The 18,696-nt window shown below is 40.7% G+C and overlaps 1 protein-coding gene across 2 annotated transcripts; it reads left to right on the plus strand.

Annotated features, from left to right (window-relative positions):
* The first annotated feature begins 301 nt into the window (after positions 1-301).
* On the plus strand, positions 302-12,895 carry LOC149939284 (uncharacterized). Of its 2 annotated transcripts, none has more exons than XM_090179012.1 (5): positions 302-358; positions 9,512-9,736; positions 12,078-12,359; positions 12,438-12,521; positions 12,585-12,895. In XM_090179012.1, exons 3-5 carry the CDS (start codon positions 12,237-12,239, stop codon positions 12,834-12,836), a joined length of 459 nt encoding a protein of 152 aa, XP_090035138.1. In that variant the 5' UTR covers positions 302-358; positions 9,512-9,736; positions 12,078-12,236; the 3' UTR covers positions 12,837-12,895. The 2 variants fall into 2 exon arrangements, with proteins under 2 accessions (XP_090035138.1, XP_090035137.1); XM_090179011.1 differs by having other exon boundaries at positions 310-643; positions 9,505-9,736.
* The last annotated feature ends 5,801 nt before the right edge of the window (positions 12,896-18,696 follow it).

Genomic DNA, 18,696 nt, shown 5'->3' on the forward strand with positions numbered 1-18,696 from the left:
ATTTACGAGCGCAAATCAATATATACATATTTCAAAATTTTAAAAGTGCTTTTGAAAATCAAGCTGGAAAAATAATGCGTACAATTAGAAATATCTTCGTACATATAAACATATACAGGTTAAAGTTGGTTACAATTGAATAAATTAATAATTACAAGTGCAAATCAGTATACAAATTTTAAAATTGCAATAAATTGTTTTGAACATCAAACTGGAATAATACGGTTATAAATATTTTTGTAATTCTTGCAAATTTACACACCAGGTAGCATTAAACTCAATTTATTTATCGTGTTGAAGAGCCCACGTAAAGGGTAATTTGATTCGAGAAATATAGCGGATGCGAAAACGATTGAAGGTACTTTTTGAAAATAATCTGGAGTAATTTTGTGGTTGCTGGCGTAACCATCTCGCAAGCCACAACGATAGAGGGTGTCTTTCAAAAGAACATAGGCCAGGTTACAAGCGCGGTGGTGGCGAAAATCAGAAATTAAGAACCAATAATGATACGAGTTATGGGAATGAATAACAGTTTCGAGATAAAATTTTTAACGTCAATCAGTATGGTCGTAACGATCGGGCAGTTGAAATACTTATGTAGGACGTCACCGACAGCGGGACCAAAAGTACAGTCTCGAAACGGGTAAGTATCTGGGTCACAGTGGTTTAAACGAGTTGGAACCGGGAGGACGTTATATAGTAAACGCCACTGTGTTGCATTTTCATGACGGGCAGAAAACGGGCTTATCGAATTAACGTGCCAAAATTTAAGAGTATTCGGAGGGGTGAGATCAGGTGGACGAATTGGGTTAGGAAAATTGAGAGAAGTACGAATGAGGTAAGAGTACACGATTCTAGAAAGGCCTACACCAGTAAGATGGAGTTTAGTATTAAGAGAGCCTGGGATATTTAAAACAATGATCGGGGAAAGTAAATCTCCAAAAACATGATTGTCACGAATTTTGTGTCTGTCAAAAATGTCGGGAAAGGCGTCAAGGACGCCTTTTTGTAAGGTTTTAAAAGATTGAACTGTCAAACGGGATGGAGACAGATTCTGGTGATGATATAAGATCTGGGACGCCACGATACCAGAGGGAGATGGGGTCTAAAAGATCCATGACGGTGGAAACACCGTCACGTGCAAATCTATTAAATAAAAACCCTAAAAAAAGGGAGTTTGATCAGTGTCAGTGATGGCGGGATTGTCGTAAAGAGTGAAACTGGATAAAACTTCAAAGTCAGAATTTTCTTGCGAAAGATTAAAATTAACAGTAGAAAAGACGGTAGATAACGAATAATTATACTTAGAAGGGCAGGTACGGGGACTTTTAGTTAAAAAGTGAATGGGAGACGCCGTGAACGGATGCTGAAGCGGTGATATCTAGGAGGATAAAAGTGTACTTCTGGAGTCGAAATTGCGGGGCATCATGACTGGCAACCTCAAACTTTTGGACATAGTTAAAAACTGACATCTGGCGTGGAAACTTTTCAACTTTTTCAAATCTTCGTCTGCTAATAAGTCTGCTTTGGTTCTTTTCACCAGCTTGGAATCTTGAATTATTTGATTCTATCGAATTAATATTTATTATTTTGAACATAGAGCTTGGTTTTATTTATGAAATATTAATGGAACAGTTATTAAAAGAGCACAACTATAGTTTTCTATCAAAGAATAGAAACGATGTTAACTATAAATGTTAAACCCAATCATTAAGATATAATTACTGATAGTTATTTCAAATTGTAAGACGAATGATCAAACACCCCAAAGGAAAGAAATCATCAGTTTTTACTCAATACTGGAGAGAATCACTACGGCAATTATCAAAGCAGCAGTATTTCCTCATTACTAATACCTATTACTAACTACAATTAAAACGCATTCTACTTAGACAAAACAAATTCAATATGATTTTTTAAATAGTTTATTTAAAAACCCTTACTGCACTAGTGACTTTTTTTTTACTGCCTGAAAAATTCTAAATTCCAAAGCAGACAAAATTACAAAAAAAGAGTTGCTCTGGTTGTTAGAGTGATGGCGCTAAAAATCGTATGTCCAAAGGTTTGAGTCGCCTTAGAGAGAACGGAGAGCCTGTATTGGGAGAATACAATTTTCTATTCTAGCTAGGTTGCGTAGTCTTCATCTTCCTAGATATGATTGGGTTGAGTCGGGGCAGAGGCTAGGAGACTAGCAACGTTGGCCACGCGAAAACTCCGGATTTTTTCCGCAATCGAAACCAGGCCAAGGCCTCCGACTTGCTTGGGGAGAAGACAATAGTTTCGCTTTACCCAGTGAATAGGACCCTAGCGGCCAACTGATTGGCAATGTTGACTCGGCCATACAAAGAACAGTGACGTTTTATGGGACTCCAACGCGCGAGAACACGAAGGAAATGCTCTTCGAGATCAGTCCAGTTTTTATTAATGACAGTTTGGCTGTTACCAAGATTGACCCCTAGTAATTTATAGCCATCGGATGACCAGTTGAAACCTAGGGGAGTCAACGCGACCGCGCCAAGTGCCACACTACAGGCCAACAGATTTCAGGTTATTAACCCGGGCTCCAGAGAAAGTGTCGAGGCAAGTTCTTAGAATAGGGAATTCCAAGTCGTCACGAACGAGGGCAGTGAGATCGTCCGCGTACGTCTCGTTGGAAAGACGTCGGTGAGGGACCACCTCATGAGGATGAGAAAGTTCCGCATCGAGAAGGCGAAGGAGGGGTTAATAGCGATAGAAAATAAAGCGCCGGAAAGAGGACAACCTTGGCGAATGCCGCGGTCAAAATTAACGGAAGGGTAGAGAGAATTGTTAATTTTAATATGAAAAGACGAATTTGTATAAAGCATAGCGAGAGGACCAGAAAATTCAGGGGGAAAGCCGAAAGCGCAAAAGACCTGAAATATAAAATCGTGGTAAAAAGAGTCAAAGGCTTTCTCAAAGTCTACGTTAACGAAAGCCAGTGGTTCATTTTTGGCGTCAGCGACATCTATGAGATCTCGTAGAACGCTTAAATTGTCAAGAATAGTACGAGAAGGGACCAACTAGGATTGAGATGGAGATATGATATCGGAGAGAACAGGATTAAGAAGAAGGGCGAGAACTTTTGCAAAAAATTTGTAATCAACGTTAGTGAAAGAAAGGGGGTGCCAGTTTCGAAGATCTCGAGGGTCACCTTTCTTTGGTAACAGACACATGACGGACTTTGAGAAGGCGGAGGAGAAAGGAGAATTATTCAAGTCGAGAAGTAACTCGCGGTAAACTTGGAAAAGAGCGTGACCTAAGTCATCCCAAAAGGTAATGTAGAATTCAACTGGAAGGCCATCCAGACCCGGGGAGGGTCCCCGAGACATGGATTTGAGCGCCGCGGTATATTCAGAAAAAAAAGTAAGGATTTTTAAGCTTGTTGGAGGAGTCTGTAGAAAAGGGGGCAAAGCGGAAGAAGTCGTTTCAGAATTTGGATTAGAATAAAGTTCCGAATAAAAGTTAATAACGGTATCGCGAACACGCATAGGGTCGGATATTAAGTCACCGTTAGAATCAAAAACGTTTTCCATTGGTTTCACGGCAGAAACGTGAGAATTCCAACGGAAAAATTCGGCGGTGGGACTATCAACATTCAACTACGTAAGCCTTACGAGACTTCAAAAGAGCATCCTTCGCGCGTTTATTTAGACTATCATTTAATTGGGATCGAAGTTCTTGAGCGTCAGGGCTTTCAGGGTCATTTAAAGCGTGAACTTCACGCTGTAAGTCACGGAGGCGACCACGTTCTAGGTTAGATTGATAGTTACAGAAGTCGCGGCAAATTTCACGGGCTTTAGATTTAAATATATTGAACCACCACCACGATCACGAGCGGTCGGTGAAGTTCAAGACTTGTTCACTGATTGATTCACCTATAAACTGTTTCACGTCGCTAACGATGTCAGGGTCGTCAAGAGCTTTGACGTCTAAATTACTATAAGCCGGTTTTGGGCGGACTTTCGCAAAGGGACTCGCGAGACGCAGAACGACCAGACAGTGATCCGAACAGGGACAAACCCCATGAGTACAGGCTTTGACTACAGTAGCGCTATCAACGTAAACACGGTCCAAGCGTTTCCGAAAGATACGACCACGCTGAGCGACGAAAGACCAAGTATAAGAACGGGTATAAGGTTGGAAAATTTGAAAGGCGTCTTGCAAATCCTGGAAATTGACTAGGGAACGGAGGGACTGCAAAACATTTCCACGACGATTAACGCAATCTCGACGATCGAGTGCTTCATCGAGGGTACAATTAAAATCGCCGTTCAAAATGAAGGATTCTATTAGATTTGATAAATGTTTTAAAACGTCCAACGCGGCTTGATCGTCATTAGGCGGTATATATACAGAAAATAAATGAGTAAAATTTGAGGGGTAAATTCAAATCGAATATAGACTAAATTACTCAAATAAATGTTGACGTCACGAACGTAAGAGCGATAATGAGGCTTAATACCGATGGAAACACCTGACCCAGATTTAGAAGCGAATGCGTGGTCGAAAGAATACGGCCAGTGTTTCCAGAGGTAAGACGCACCAAAACCTCTCGTAACGTTAGTTTCTTGGAAACAGACTATCGGGGGAAGAATTTTGAATGAAAAGGCGGGCGCGGGTATTGGTCTCAGGGGTGCCTATACCCCTCACATTTAAAGAAAAAATGGAAAACATTATAATAAAAATGAAAAATGAAAATAACAAATCGAGAACCGAAATTAAATTTAGAGAGGGCAAGGAACCAAAGATTTAACCAAAAAGACATTAAAAGTCCAATAAATTACTTTGACGATCCCGATTCGTTCTGGAGCTCCCTGAGAATTCGTATTTCCCACTGATAGACAGCATGTTTTGACATTCGGGACAGGGGACTTTTTCAAAAGGCTGCGTCATTCTTCCTGATGTCATTTAGTTGTTTTAGGAGAGCAACTGGAGAGTTGGTATGCTGTCTTACGTGTTCAAGAATTGGAATTTTTGATCGATACATGCTGTCAAACAGGCTGACGAGGGATAGTTTAGCAGAGTCTTGATTAAGCTGATTAGAGTCAGAGTCGAGGAAGTCTTCTAAGTCATTTTGGGAGACCACCCTGGAGTAAGACGACGCCGATTTTTGCGACATCGCTTTCGGGGGATCGCGCTGCACTACGGAAACTTTGTTTGGAGGACCGGACAATTCCGGTTGAGGCAATTGACGTTTATTCTTATTAAGCACGGTAAAGCCTGGAGGGTGTGCTTTAGCTGGAGAGCTGATGAGAGTTTTGAAGACGCTCATGTTATCTTCGTTATTTTCGGAGACCAGCATGATAGGAGTCATGTCGAGGTCAGGAAAGGGAGATTCCAAATCACTGGTCGCGTGTGTGACCAGGTTCCTGGCAGTTGTGGCATTTTATCTCGGTAGAAACAAAAAAGGTATAGGGAACGTCATCAAGATCCGTAAAAACTCTTTCGGGTAGATTTTCTCAGGCTTTAGAGGTTGGAAATTTCATCATAACCTGCCTGCGAAAACTTTGCAAATGCAAATCTGGATCAGCGAAATTGGCCCGGAGAGTTTTTATTGGGCCTACAACGGTACCATAAGCCGACATGAGGTCTCTGAGGTCAGCGTTCTCGAAATGAGAAGGAACGTCGGATACGACTACACGAGTCGGTGGAATTCCAATAAGATGGCACTGGACGAGTGTTTTGTCATGTATGGAAAGGCCATTGGTGACCAGATCAGTGGCCCAGGACGGGTTTCAGAAGAATAATTGAAAAGTACCTTGTACCCTTCCAATCGAATGGATTTGGGCCGGATAAGAAGCGATTTTTAAAGCATCCATGAATTCTTTGTTCGAGTACGAATATATCGACGAGTCAATAAGAATCCCGTGCGATGCGGTGATTTTCTTATTGAATTGGCCGGGTCTGGATCGTTAGTATTTCTTGGATTGGGTCTGGCGAGCGTGGTTCAAGTTGGGTTGAGAGAAAGAGAGAGAAAGAGAGTTTTATTTGTTTCAAAAATGGCCTTTATTGGCGTCGAAAGATTTAAAGTAAAAAACATATAGTTTGTTACTTTTACAAAATACATGAAAATGAACGTAATTAATACAAAACATAATGGCTGCAGGTGGCGAGCCGGAGCAAATGCAAAAAACTTGAACGATTAAAATAAAATATAATTTTTGAAAGACCCAACCGGAAGTTGAGGTTGCGGACGAGAGCAGCGAGGCGTCACACTTGAAGGTGACCCGAGGCGGGACAAAGCAACAAAACACAGGTCGAGGCTCGCTGCAACCGGGTACGGATCGCGCTGCTGTCGGGCCAAAACAGCAACTGTGCAGGAAGAGGCAAAGCTACAACCGCACCAACGGACCGCGCAGCTGACCAATCTCAGTGCAGCGTCAACGCAACCAAACCGAACTACATCCCAATGAGTTAGTGTAGTTCGAAAATTTCCTGTAGTAACGGATGTAGTCGTGAAGGTGACTTGAGTCTGGAAAACGTAGCAAAACGCAGGTTGAGGCTAGCAGCAACCAGGTACGGACCGCGCTGCTGTCTGCCCCAAACAACAGCTGTACAGGAAGAGGCAAGGCAGATATGCTTGAATGTGACTTGCGACGGGAAGACGCAGCAAAACACAGGTTGATGCTCGCTACAACCGCGCCACTGTCTGCCCATAACAGCGGCTGTGCAGGAAGAGGCAAAGCTACAACCGCACAAACGGACCGTGCTGCCGACCAATCGCAAGACAGCGTCAAGCGAACAAACTCTTTAATAATAATCAATAATAAATATTTAATTTAGTCTGAAAATGGCAGATATTTGAGACCCTCGCGAGTGCATCGACACCGAAAAATGGCACGGCTGCTGCAAGAGACTAGTCGGTCCAAAAAGATGGCGGAGTGAAGCTTGGAGCAAAGAATATAAAGCCCCAGGAATGGAAGGATTGATATTATTGGCCGCGTATTTTGGCTGCTTTAGAAACTTCCGGCAAAGCAACTAAGAGTTACTGGAAATGGTTAACGCAAGCCGGTCTCTCTTTAAAAACGAGAGGCGCAAAAGTTCTACTAGACGGAGCTACACCTTCCATTCCTGGGGCTTTATATTATTTGCTTGGAAAGAGAAGTATTCTGGAGTGGAAAAGTCGGGCGCCACCTGCGGCTTTGTAAAATTCCCATCATGCTCGTTTTGGTCGGACGTCGTCAAGCCAGAATGATGGCAGATAAAGCCGACGTCCGACCAAAACCGGTTTAACCGGGGTAGTCTGGGTAATTCTAACAGCAATAGGCGGGAAAGGACGTTCTTATTACCGCTATGGGATTTTCCACTCCAGAATACTTCCCTTCTCCAAGAGAGAGAAGCGGCAAACGATAACAACATCCCCGGCGAAGAGAGAGACGACGGCGCCAGTGAAAACACGCAATGGCGAGGCCCGCATTCCACAAAACAAACCCCAAACAGAAAATTTGTTCTTTCACCCTATTGTCTTTGCTACAAACTTAAGCTCCACCACTGCTACAGAATCGAGGGGCTAACCACTTTTGAAATCAGGGGTCAACATTATCTATTTCTTAAATAAAAACAACTTTGATTAGGTCGATTTGAAGAATATTTTTAAATGCCAATGAAAATTCAATAGTGGTCGGAATCGGATAGCCATTATTTCAAAATATTACCAAATATAGCAATAATTATTGGCCGTGTCTATTTTGGCCCATTTTTCGGTCTAAATTAGCTTACTTTCAAATTCTTAGCTATTTTAGTCCGAAAATAGTCTTCACCGCGCGGCCAACACTATTTTGGCCTGTTTCTCAAATCGTGCGAAAATCGTGTTTGGGTGGGTTACCACAATTTTGGCCTGTTCTTCGGGCTTCAATTTTTTACAGGCAAAATTATAAAATTCAATTAAAAAAAGCGGGGGAAATAGTCACGGCTGCGCGGCGCACACTATTATGGCCTGTTTTTCGCAGCAAGGAATTTGAAGGCTTATTTAGTCGTTATGGGGTGGAATCACTATTTTGGCCCCGGAAAAACGACGAAAATTAAAAACAGACTAAAATAGTGTTCACCGCGCAGTCGTGACTATTTCCCGCCGCTTTTTTTATTCAAAAGTGCTCTTCGCTGTGGGTTTTCTACTATAAACGTAATGAATTTATTCATTTCAACCATTAATATCGAACTGTATTAGGTAGTCTGGCTTCGGCCGATCAAATGGGCGTGGCTTTGTCGTTCACGTCACGCGATTTAGAAAGGTTTTGGTTGGCTTATTCGAAATTTTTATTTCGTACAATTTTAATATAAATAATAATTTTTGAACGAAAATATGTAAATATATAAATAGTAAATATACCTTTATTTATTATTAACCCCTGATTTGTAGTAATAAAGTATTTTTGAAAGAATTGTGAGTATTTGTCTTCACCGGTTAAAACGTATAATCCTGAAATATTTATAAATCGAGTTTGAAAACTTCCGCCTCCAGAATCAGGAGTCCTGATTGGCTCAAGTGATTAAATAAATGGCAGAAAAGCACCGCCCATCCTAGACCCAGATGGTAGAAAGGGTAAGGATATAGTTCGCTATTCATGGTTAAAATGAATACATTCATGATAAGGTCAAACATTTTGTCAAACACTCAATCCTATAGAGCGTGGGCGGTCCTGATACGGGCTGCTAAATCTCTGACCGGTTCGAAGAATTGATTCGTTGCAGAAGCGAGCATACACAGCATTGATTTTTGTTTTACTTGCGCCAAGAACATTTTTCAACGAACATACTATTAACCAACCGGTTATTTGTTGAAGTGCTTATCTTTTTTCTTACGTAATTTATCTCATTTTTGTAAGTAAGCCATTCGCGCTCAGTGGCGAATAAGGGGGAGGGGAGTGGCCAGAGATGTACCTTGGGGGGGGGGGGGATTGTGTTAATTTAACACCACTAGGACGGTTAATGAAGCTAAAAGGTATGAAGTGAGACTATTGTTGTGGTTCGAAAGTCGTAAAGTAGTGATGTCGTGGTCGTCCACAATTTGGAATATCCCCAATAAAAGTAGGTTGGGCTGGACCAACTTCCTTTCAAAGGTCTACTTTTTCTAATGCCTGTCGCCCTTCAAATTAATTTACCAAAACAAAATAACCAGGTGGTAGGCCAACGTGTACTGCGGTGGGCCTACTACTAGGGTATGTCGCGACTACTTATTACGAAATACCAAAAAATACTTTAAAACTTGAAATGATTTTATTACTATACATTTGTCGTTTTTTACAATTAAAATAATGAGGGTTAACTGAAGCTTGACGGGGCTACGATGATAACTGCCATTAACATAAGAGTCGGTCTTTTTATACCTAAAGATTCTACATGTATATACTTTTTAACTAAAACATTTAAGAGATAACGGCGTTTATCTATGTACAAGTTTATTTTCCATTTTTTAGTAGATAAAGTTTTTTACTTTGCAACTACTTCTGGCCCGATGACACCATCATCTTTGGATAACTCGAGGTTGTAGAGCATCTGGATCGCCCGCTTGAGAATCGATCCGCAGGGAAGACGAACGGTGCAGGATCTTATCTTGCATCACGACCACGATACGTCTCGATTATGCGCCCCATTTTCCATATGTGACGTGGTAGATACTGATCTTCTATAAGGACGATGTCGTCGACCCTAAATTCAGATTGACCTTGGACGGTGACATTTGAATGCGCTGAACGAAGCTCCATCAAATAGTTTGGTAAATCTGTTTACATCATGCAGATAATGTAATGTTGAAATTTTAAGATTTATCGGCGAAAATATATGGCAGTTATCACGGCATAAGGTTTACAAATATTTTGTATTATACCTAAAATTTCGACCTTTTTATTCAAATTAGCTCGAGTTCACCCAAAATGGTTTTTATTCCCCCCAATTTGTCCAAAGTAATCCAAAAATGTTAAATTTACAATTTTAAAAAAAATAATTTTATTTGGAATTATTCGAGATTTGCACATTTGTAATTTACATAGAATTTTTCTCATTTTATGTTGTCAAAAACATTTTTGGTTGCCATGGCAAAACGGAAGCCCAGCGTAACTTTTCCCTTTAACGGGTTTCATGTTACATCTAGGTCTAATAATCCCCCAACTTTGAACAAAATCAGTGAGAACCACCTCGGGTCGTCTCCTCGTAAGTTAGTGAGTGCAAGCCCGAGTTATAATGACTTATGAAGGTAGAAAACTAATTTAAATGGTATCGGCTAGTTGGGTAACGTACCGGTGTTAGAATTATAAGGAAAAATAAAAAGCTATTTTTAGCCAGATTAAAGATTAGTAAATAATGATGTATAGTGATTTATAAATTTTTGACTAAGGCGCAATATTTATGGGTGACTAAATCTTAAGTCGCCCACTAAGAGCAAAGAAATTTTGCGGCGGACTTTGTGGTTGTTATAATAAAAATTTCTTAATAGATAACGATAAAATAGTTAACAGGCCAGTTAAAATATTTATTTCCACCTTTTGTTTAGAGCGGGGTGCTCTTACAGAGTTTCAACAATGCCTTATTAGAATATGCTCGCTTATGGGGATGCGACTAGGTAACGTACAGAATATTAATGTGTAACTAGAGTGTAATTTTGTTAGAATTAAAATAAGTTAAGTTAAAAGAAACAAACTAGTTAAATGAATTAATTTTTCAATCCCGAGGAGCGTCATAATATGAGGGCCAGCGCCTAACACCACAGCACCGCAGAGTTATGGTTCTTCTTATTAACATGGAGGTGTGTACTTTGTCTAAAACGTGTATATAGATTTTTAATTTAATTTAAATTTTTAATTAATTTTAGCCTTGATTTTAATCTTTTATACAAATTTATTCATAAATTAGCGGTATACTCCTAAAGTCTGCTCAAGAGCCACCGAGGTGGCCAGTTGCTGCCAACGCTTACCCAATTTCAGGTTATCGCAGGTGACATCATTCTTTATGCACCATATACCTCGGGCAGAAACCACGAAAGCACAAACTTTAATACACCTATTCGGGTTGAGCTCCCTAATTTTCCCAATAAACTTTGTCCCGGAGGACTTCCTAACTTTCGCCTCATAGGCAGCATATTACAACATTGTCTTCGTCTACACACACAATGTCAGGCTTATAGAGACGACCATCGGCATCATGAATACGCGGTTCAATTAAAAATTTTGCTGAATTATTTCTGCGCGAATTGATCAGGAGTTCTATGTATTTATCATGCCTCTTAAGGATGGTCGCCGTCACTATCGGACATCCGTTACTTATGTGTGACATAGATTCGACTCTGTTAGGGCAATAGCGACATTGGCGGTCACCTCCCACACATGGCGCTCCCTTGCATGGCAGAAGGTTGAGACGAGTCTTGATTTTCTTTATAAATAGGTCTGTTTTAAGTTACGATCGAAGTTCGTTAAGAAAGAGTTCGATATCTTACAGTTTTTAGCCTGATCCAATCCAGCCCCATAAACTGTACTATGAAATTTATTTTACCAAAACGTATTCACACCATCTTTGGTCGGTTCCACAGGCCCCAATAAATTTTTATATTGGTTTATAAGTTTGGAGTAATACAGGGTAGTCATTACTTCCTGTACAGTTGGATCGGGTTTGGTACTCAAATTAATCAATCTCTCAAGAGCATAGAACGGGATATGCGACTAAAACGAAAGAAAACCAAGACCCCCATCCTTCGTAGCCGCGAAAAAGAAGCCTTCCGGGCTATAATTAGGGAAGAACAAAATTCGCCTTAGGACACCTTTGATCTTATTATCAAGCGCGACAAGATCTTGCTTAATTTTTTTTGATAAAGTCAATTCATGTAAATATTTCGGTATGACATACACCTTAAGCATGTGTAATTTTTGCGCCGGTTTGAGCGGCGATTTAACAAGTGTATCAATCGAGGTAAATATTTGCTTGAGGTTGGGACGACATTTACCTCGAGGTGAGTAGTTTACACCCAGGTATGTCAGTAAAGAGTCATAGGATATGTGATGGATGACTTCGCTATTAAGCTTGAATTGAACACTTGTGTCATTAATGTTTTTTTTCTCTTTGCCCAGATTTTTCATGCATAGGACACGGCACCTTACCGGATTGGCTGACAGGCCTCTTTTCCCGAGGAACACCTCGAGCAGCTGCAGTAACGTTTTCATGCCGAAGCGCGTTACCGACACCAGGATTATATCGTCCGCGAAACATAAGTTGTTGACGCGGAGGTGATGGATCTCGTAACCGATATACGATGGCATCGATCTCACCAATTCGTCAATGACACAATTAAACAAGAGTGGACTCAACGGGTCCCCTTGTTTAACACCATTGTTGACGTTAATTTCCTCCGTGTGAGTTTGACCACATGTAATTGACGTACTGCATCCCTTATAGGAATTAGTGATGTATTGTACGACTTCTTCTTCCAGTCCGGCCGCTCTTACTGCACGGGCGATCAACTCATGACTGACGCTATCAAACGCCTTGCTGACATCAATGCAAGTAATCACCAGGTCATTACGCCTACACTTGGCGTCGTTGATGACGTAGTCCAGGATAATGGTATTTCCGCTTAGGCCATCGAAGGACTGACAAGCTTGCTGGGACGTGTGCAAATCCACAGCTTTAAGGAAGCGACGAGCCAGAATCCCATGAAACATCCTGACCAGTTTTTGGCTGAGGATAAGTCGCCTTTCTTGGGCAGTAAGACAGTTCTGGAACGTTTTAGATCGTCCGGAAAGTCTTTACTGTACAGGAACACAGGCCCTAAATGGGTTAGAGTGTGCATTAACTGGTGGCTTTACCGGGGAGTCGGGCTCCGGCTCTAGTAACCCATAAGGGCGGTGGCGCACTGGGAGATGATAGCTCTGATCAAATGGTCCTATCTCCACCTCCGACTTCAGTTAGGTTTGGGCTGGATACTGAGCTTCGGTTCAGGCTAACGGAGAGGGTCCAGGCAAACTGGCCGCCTCTGCGGATTGAGTAGCCTGCTGTGAGGCGGCGGGCACGGCGGTCCTGTTTCCGGCCTTTTGGGGTCCACCGGGATCTCCGGTGCCAGCTGTGCCGGGTTACATGGTCTGCTGTGTTCCCCTTTAGGAGATCTCTCCAAAGGGTTTGACTCCTTACCTACGTAGGTAGGGTGTCGGCTGGAGTTGCTATAGCATCCACTCTTAATCCCACTGCTGTGTTCGAAGTGGGGATTGGTCCACCATTTCTGCACCTTCTGCTGGGTTGAGTGGCTTGTGTCTAAGGTGCGACCATTAGTAGTAGGGTTCTGCTACCCATGCTGGATTTGTCACCTGTCCGGGCTTGGGGACGCTGGCGTAGGGCACTATGATGATAGGCATCCGGTGGTATGGTCTTTGTTACTAGGTTCACCGGGCTATAAATTCTGACACATTGTACAGGAACACATTCATCAGTAGCGTTAAGAGTTCCATGTCCATCTTTTTAAGATCAGATAGCGTAACACCATCTGGGCCTGGAGTTGACGATTTGCATAGACGGAAAGCAAGTAGAGTCTCCTGAGCTGTAAGGGGGTAATACGTATCCCCTCTCCTCGGTCTACGAACGATTGGTTCCTCCTCCCTCTTTGAGTCACTAGAAAAGAGACTGCCGTAGACACGATTAATGTCCTCCAGTGAGGGATGAACAGGGATATCACCATCAGGGCTCAGAATTTCTTGAGCGAGCTTCTTTTTATTGAATTTAAAGAGTTCTTGAAAGCGTTTATATTTATCTCGATGTTTAAAGCGACGACAAGGACGTTCAGGCAGCATTTCTGGTAGGTTCCGACGATCTCTTGAGTTATCTCGCCTAGTCTTTGAGGACTTGGGAAGATACTGCGCAACAGAGTTTATTTGAAATCGCCTAGTCGAAAGGACTTGAGAGACAAGTTGCTTGATCGTGTCAGAGGTATCATCACCACCAAGAAGGCTACTAAAGTAGTTTCTGAACTTGTCGCAGCTAGATTCTTCGAGCACGCTATTTACCAAGCTTTCGCACAGATCTTGCTCAGGGTGCCCGGTAACGACCCCAGTGCCTTCAATAATGGTGTTGTCGTGCTCACTCTCACTTGAGGACAGGAAAAGTCTGTCGTGCAGCGAAACATCATTAGTTTGATTAAGATTATTATCTAAAGTATTAGTGACAACCTCTTAATTATTTCTGAAGAAGGCAAGTGCACCCTGGTAAGCTTGCGACTGCCTCTGCTTCTTGATCGCTTCAATAGTACGATCCGTAAACTCCGAAAGTTTCTCATTAATGTTATAAGACTTCCTATCTAGCTGTGCCTCCATTTCAGCCGGGTTGTACCTCTCCTCATCTGTCCAATGACGGCCAACAGGGATACGGAGCGTGGCGTTATACGCTGCAGTATGAACCCGTTGTTGGTGAACCCTCATGCCAGATAACGTGGTGAAAACTCGCCTACATCCATCAATTTTACAAGAATGCTCGATGTCCTCATCCTCATCACTGGAACAGACGAAATGTGGCGGTTTCTTCTTGGAAACTGGCTTCGTTGGAGCGGCAGTCTTTGCCTGCTTTTTGCGGCAATGAGCCGCGTGGGAAGACACAAGAGTTAAAAGAGTGAAAGTCTTCGCGTCCACAGTGTCTGCAGCAGTATATAATAGAGTGCAGGCCGTGAGACGCTAGGTGCTTCTTGTAGGTATGGTGATCAGAGAAATTTTGCTGGCCCCCACATTTCGGGCACATATTCCCCTCCACACCGCTAGGATAGCGGTACTGTGCAATAGACGCTGCTGCATTATCTGAATGACCAGCAATCGTGCCATTAAAAATATTGAACACTGCAGAAGGACTGTTCAATTGACGCCGGATATGGATCCCAAGGGATCTGGTTGCCTGCTGGTTCGTGTAGATACCCTAAATGACTTAAGGTTGCTTGCTAGAATTAGCCGCTGGTTATTAGGCAAACGTTTCCCGACTCTCGCTACGTGGAGGCTTCTAGATCAAGACTTAACAGAGTAAATAACGTAATAACGTTTTAGGAGTGTGCTTATGTTTTTTATTTTGCAAAAATATAATAAAAATTAGTTACAAATTAAATAAATGAAATTATATTTTGATGACACATAATAATCCAAAGTTAAGTATACTCGTATTTGAAATTTTAAATGAGCCGGCGTAAAACGAAACGATAACACCAACAAGGTCTTACTTTTAATTTTATTAATTTAAAAATTAGTCAGTATTCAATATGACCCAGTCTTTGATACATCGGGTCCAGCTGGTTTGAAAAAGCACCACCAAATGGAAATTCCAGGGTAATCGATGAGGTTAGCCATACCAATGGTAGGGCCTGTTATTCCAATAGGGAAAACTCTGCTAAATACCATGTTCAATCCAAGAACTGGAAACTTACCACTTGAAACAAGATACGAAACCGTAATATGGGCATTTTCGGGGTAATTATTAAAGTTCTAACTTGCCAAAAGAGTCCACGAAATCCAAGAAGTCAAATTTTACTTATTGTATAATCAGTTTCATCCAAGAGGTTGAAACTTAACAAAAGCATGGCGTTTCGGACATGATATCTTTGGCAGATATTCTAAATGTACGATTTACAAAAAAAATGTTGCTAAAAGTTATTATGTATAATTTTGTTTTACAATTATTTGTTATGAATAGTGGCATCTGCTCGATAAAACCACACCCAAAGATTACATGAAAATAAAAATTGTGATTTTATTAATTTTGTTTCTATATAAGTGAAACGTTGAAGCACTGAATGATAAACAGATATTTTTATGAAAATGAAAAATTATATATATTTAAATTATTAACTTGTTCTTTCTATTAAGAATATAAATCAAACCACTAAGAATATAAATCAAACCACTATTGTACAATAAAAACTTTTATAAACAAACCGCTACGGCCGTTTAGACGCTAAGACTAGCGCCGTCATCAGCAAAATTTACAAAAATGACACGATCGCGAGTCTGTTGAGGGCACAAGACGAATCCCTTCTTTATTGCCCAACCGTCACCGGTCCGGTGCCTAAAAATAAAATGCCATACCCAGGGTACCAAAAGACCAAGGTCAAATTCAAAGTCGTCTTGAACCCTTTTTAATTTAATTGTATTCATTTGACGCGGCCGCCACGGCGGCTATACTATTGAACCCCGTTTTATTCAAAAACTCGTAGGAAATCTCTAAGTGGTTCAGTCTGACGCCAGTGACACCCTAGTTACGGTGACTCTTGTATTAGTAGATGAGAAACCGACACTGGCGCTAGTAGTCTGCAATTTTGGCATTTTGTGTTGTATTGTATTTTGAAATAATTGGTTGTATTTTTGTGGGTTTCTAGTGTGCACGGTCAAAGGATAAAAATTGTTATACTGTCTAAGAAGTTTGTTTTTAGCGCGTAAGGCAGATATTTGCGGTTCTACAAATAACCATTTGAAGGTGTTTTTCGGAAGCAAATTTTGATGCTGCTTAAGGAAGTTTAAAAAAAACTGAATCTTGAACGTCTAATATTTGGCCATGTCAATTAAATTGCTCATGCAATATATTCTCCAAGCATTTAATTTTCCTTTTAATTTTAAATTGATTCATTTCTGTTCTTTAAGTTTCTATTCGAGTTGGGCTCTTGACAGAACTTTTTCTTTTTTGACAACAGTTTCGTTTATTTCGGATCTTGCCCCTAATTTAGAATTCCCTGGGAGAAGCCATTTTTTATTAAAATAATTTCAATAATAATAACCATTAAATTTTTGAAAAAAACTACCGCATCATCAATTTTTCTTACAACACCATCCGATCTGCATAGTTTTCCCAGTAAGGTACTTAATTTAATCAGTACACACTGGGATAGGTCATTTTAATACTATTTTGGTTGGGAATTTTCTCCATTATCCTTTAGGCCTAATGTCAATAGCTGAGACTACCAACTTCTAGATATATGAATCAATCAACGACAACGTTGCATCTTTTGTAGAATAAAAATGTGTTAAATTAAAACTTTATTGTATCGTATAAAAAAACATAATGCGAATAAATAGCAGACGACACTTCCCTGTTTAGGGTCATGTCATAAGTCAAACAAAATATATGGAACCATACACCACATATTACACGTGATAATACGTGAATCCTTTTCTTTTGTGCTTGTCATTTGACTATCACACTCCCTCTGTTTCACATATTATCACAAATCAGATTTCTTTGATATAGTCAGCTAACACGTTGAGCTTTTTTTTAGGTAATGCTTTTGTGAAAACATCTGCGCGATTAAATTTTAAATGAACAAACATAACATCAGAAAGTTTACTATCACCTTTTCCCGCAGGAACTTTACTCGTAAATCCATGTATTTTGTTCGTGAGTTGTCCTCTGTGTTCTTCATATATTGTATAGCTGCTTGATTGTATATCCTTAGTTGAATTTGATCAGGTAAGGATGAAGGTAATATAGGTGATCATTCTTTTAGGACGTGTTAGAGATACATAAGTTCTTTTGTCACTTCCACTGCGGAAATCAACTCCGCTTCCATTGTTGATAATGCTGTTAATGTTTGTTTCTTGGATTTCCAAGTGAAAGGTGCGTCACCACACATGATAAAATAACCTGAGGTAGTTTTATTTGGTCTCAGGGTCTGATGCCCATGATGCGTCACAGTATCGATTTCTGGCTGTTCTGTGTATTTCATGACTAAAACCTTGTGTTTGGTGGTGACCACGTAGTTCCATAGGTGAATCAAATGGTTCCAGATGTCGAGGTTGAAATCGTTGTTATATTTGGAAAGGACCTTAACGGTATATAATATGTCCGGGCGTGTATGTCTAGCGATGAATAACAGCCCACCAATCATGTTTATGTATGGTACCTTTAGGTCTTGATTATCTTGGTTTGGTTTTGTGATGTTTTTTCCAAACTTAAGGGGTTCATAAACTCGTTTCCAAGGTATCATGTCATATTGTTGACTCAATTGTTCAATATATCATCTTTGTGATAATACGATTCCACTTTGCGTTATTTCCACATCAATGCCAAGAAATGTTTTTATTTGTCCTAGATCTTTAATATAAAATTTTCTTCCGAGGAGGGTCATCACGTGGTTTATTACTGCAGCGTTCCGGGTTAAGACAAGGATGTAATCAACATAAATAAGCATAACACAGTCCCATTTGTACCGATAGACGCAGTGGCACGACAGAAAATCTTGAAATCCACTTTGTTTCAATTCGGCATGTAATTTATTGAACCAGCAACGTCCAGATTGGTGTAAACCATACAGGCTTTTGTTTCATTTCCACACTGCATTTGGATGCCTGTGATATCCCTTAAGTACTTCCATATAGGTGGTTTGGTCCAGGTTGCCATATAAGGAGGCGCATTTGATATCTATATGTTTACACATCCATTTCAAAATGCCCATGAGCACATAAAGGAAGAAACGAACTAACACGGGGTCTACGACTAGTGAATAACTCTCCTCGTAATCTTTTCCTTGTTGTTGGGCGTAACCTTGTGCAACCAATCTCGCACGATATGTCCTATTTCGTCCCTTTTTCGGACGTATACCCATCTATTCCCATGCACTTTTACTTTCTCTGGTCTGGGTGTTAACAAATGCTGGTGGTCTCTCTGGCTACAAAATAGATGAACTCACACATTTGATTTCGGGTCTTAAAATTTGCTTCATCGCCATAACGGAAACCT

The sequence above is a fragment of the Leiobunum rupestre genome, chromosome 6 (genome assembly GCF_980474605.1).
Source record: "Leiobunum rupestre chromosome 6, qqLeiRupe1.1.hap1, whole genome shotgun sequence".
NCBI lineage: Eukaryota > Metazoa > Arthropoda > Arachnida > Opiliones > Sclerosomatidae > Leiobunum > Leiobunum rupestre.

Bases quoted from the DNA above. Each gene is read 5' to 3' on its own strand.
- LOC149939284 (XM_090179012.1), top strand. From the start codon at position 12,237: ATGGATCTCGTAACCGATATACGATGGCATCGATCTCACCAATTCGTC. The intron at 12,360-12,437 runs GTGAGTTTGACC...TTCTTCTTCCAG, and splicing joins TTGACGTTAATTTCCTCCGT to TCCGGCCGCTCTTACTGCAC. The intron at 12,522-12,584 runs GTCATTACGCCT...ATTTCCGCTTAG, and splicing joins TCAATGCAAGTAATCACCAG to GCCATCGAAGGACTGACAAG.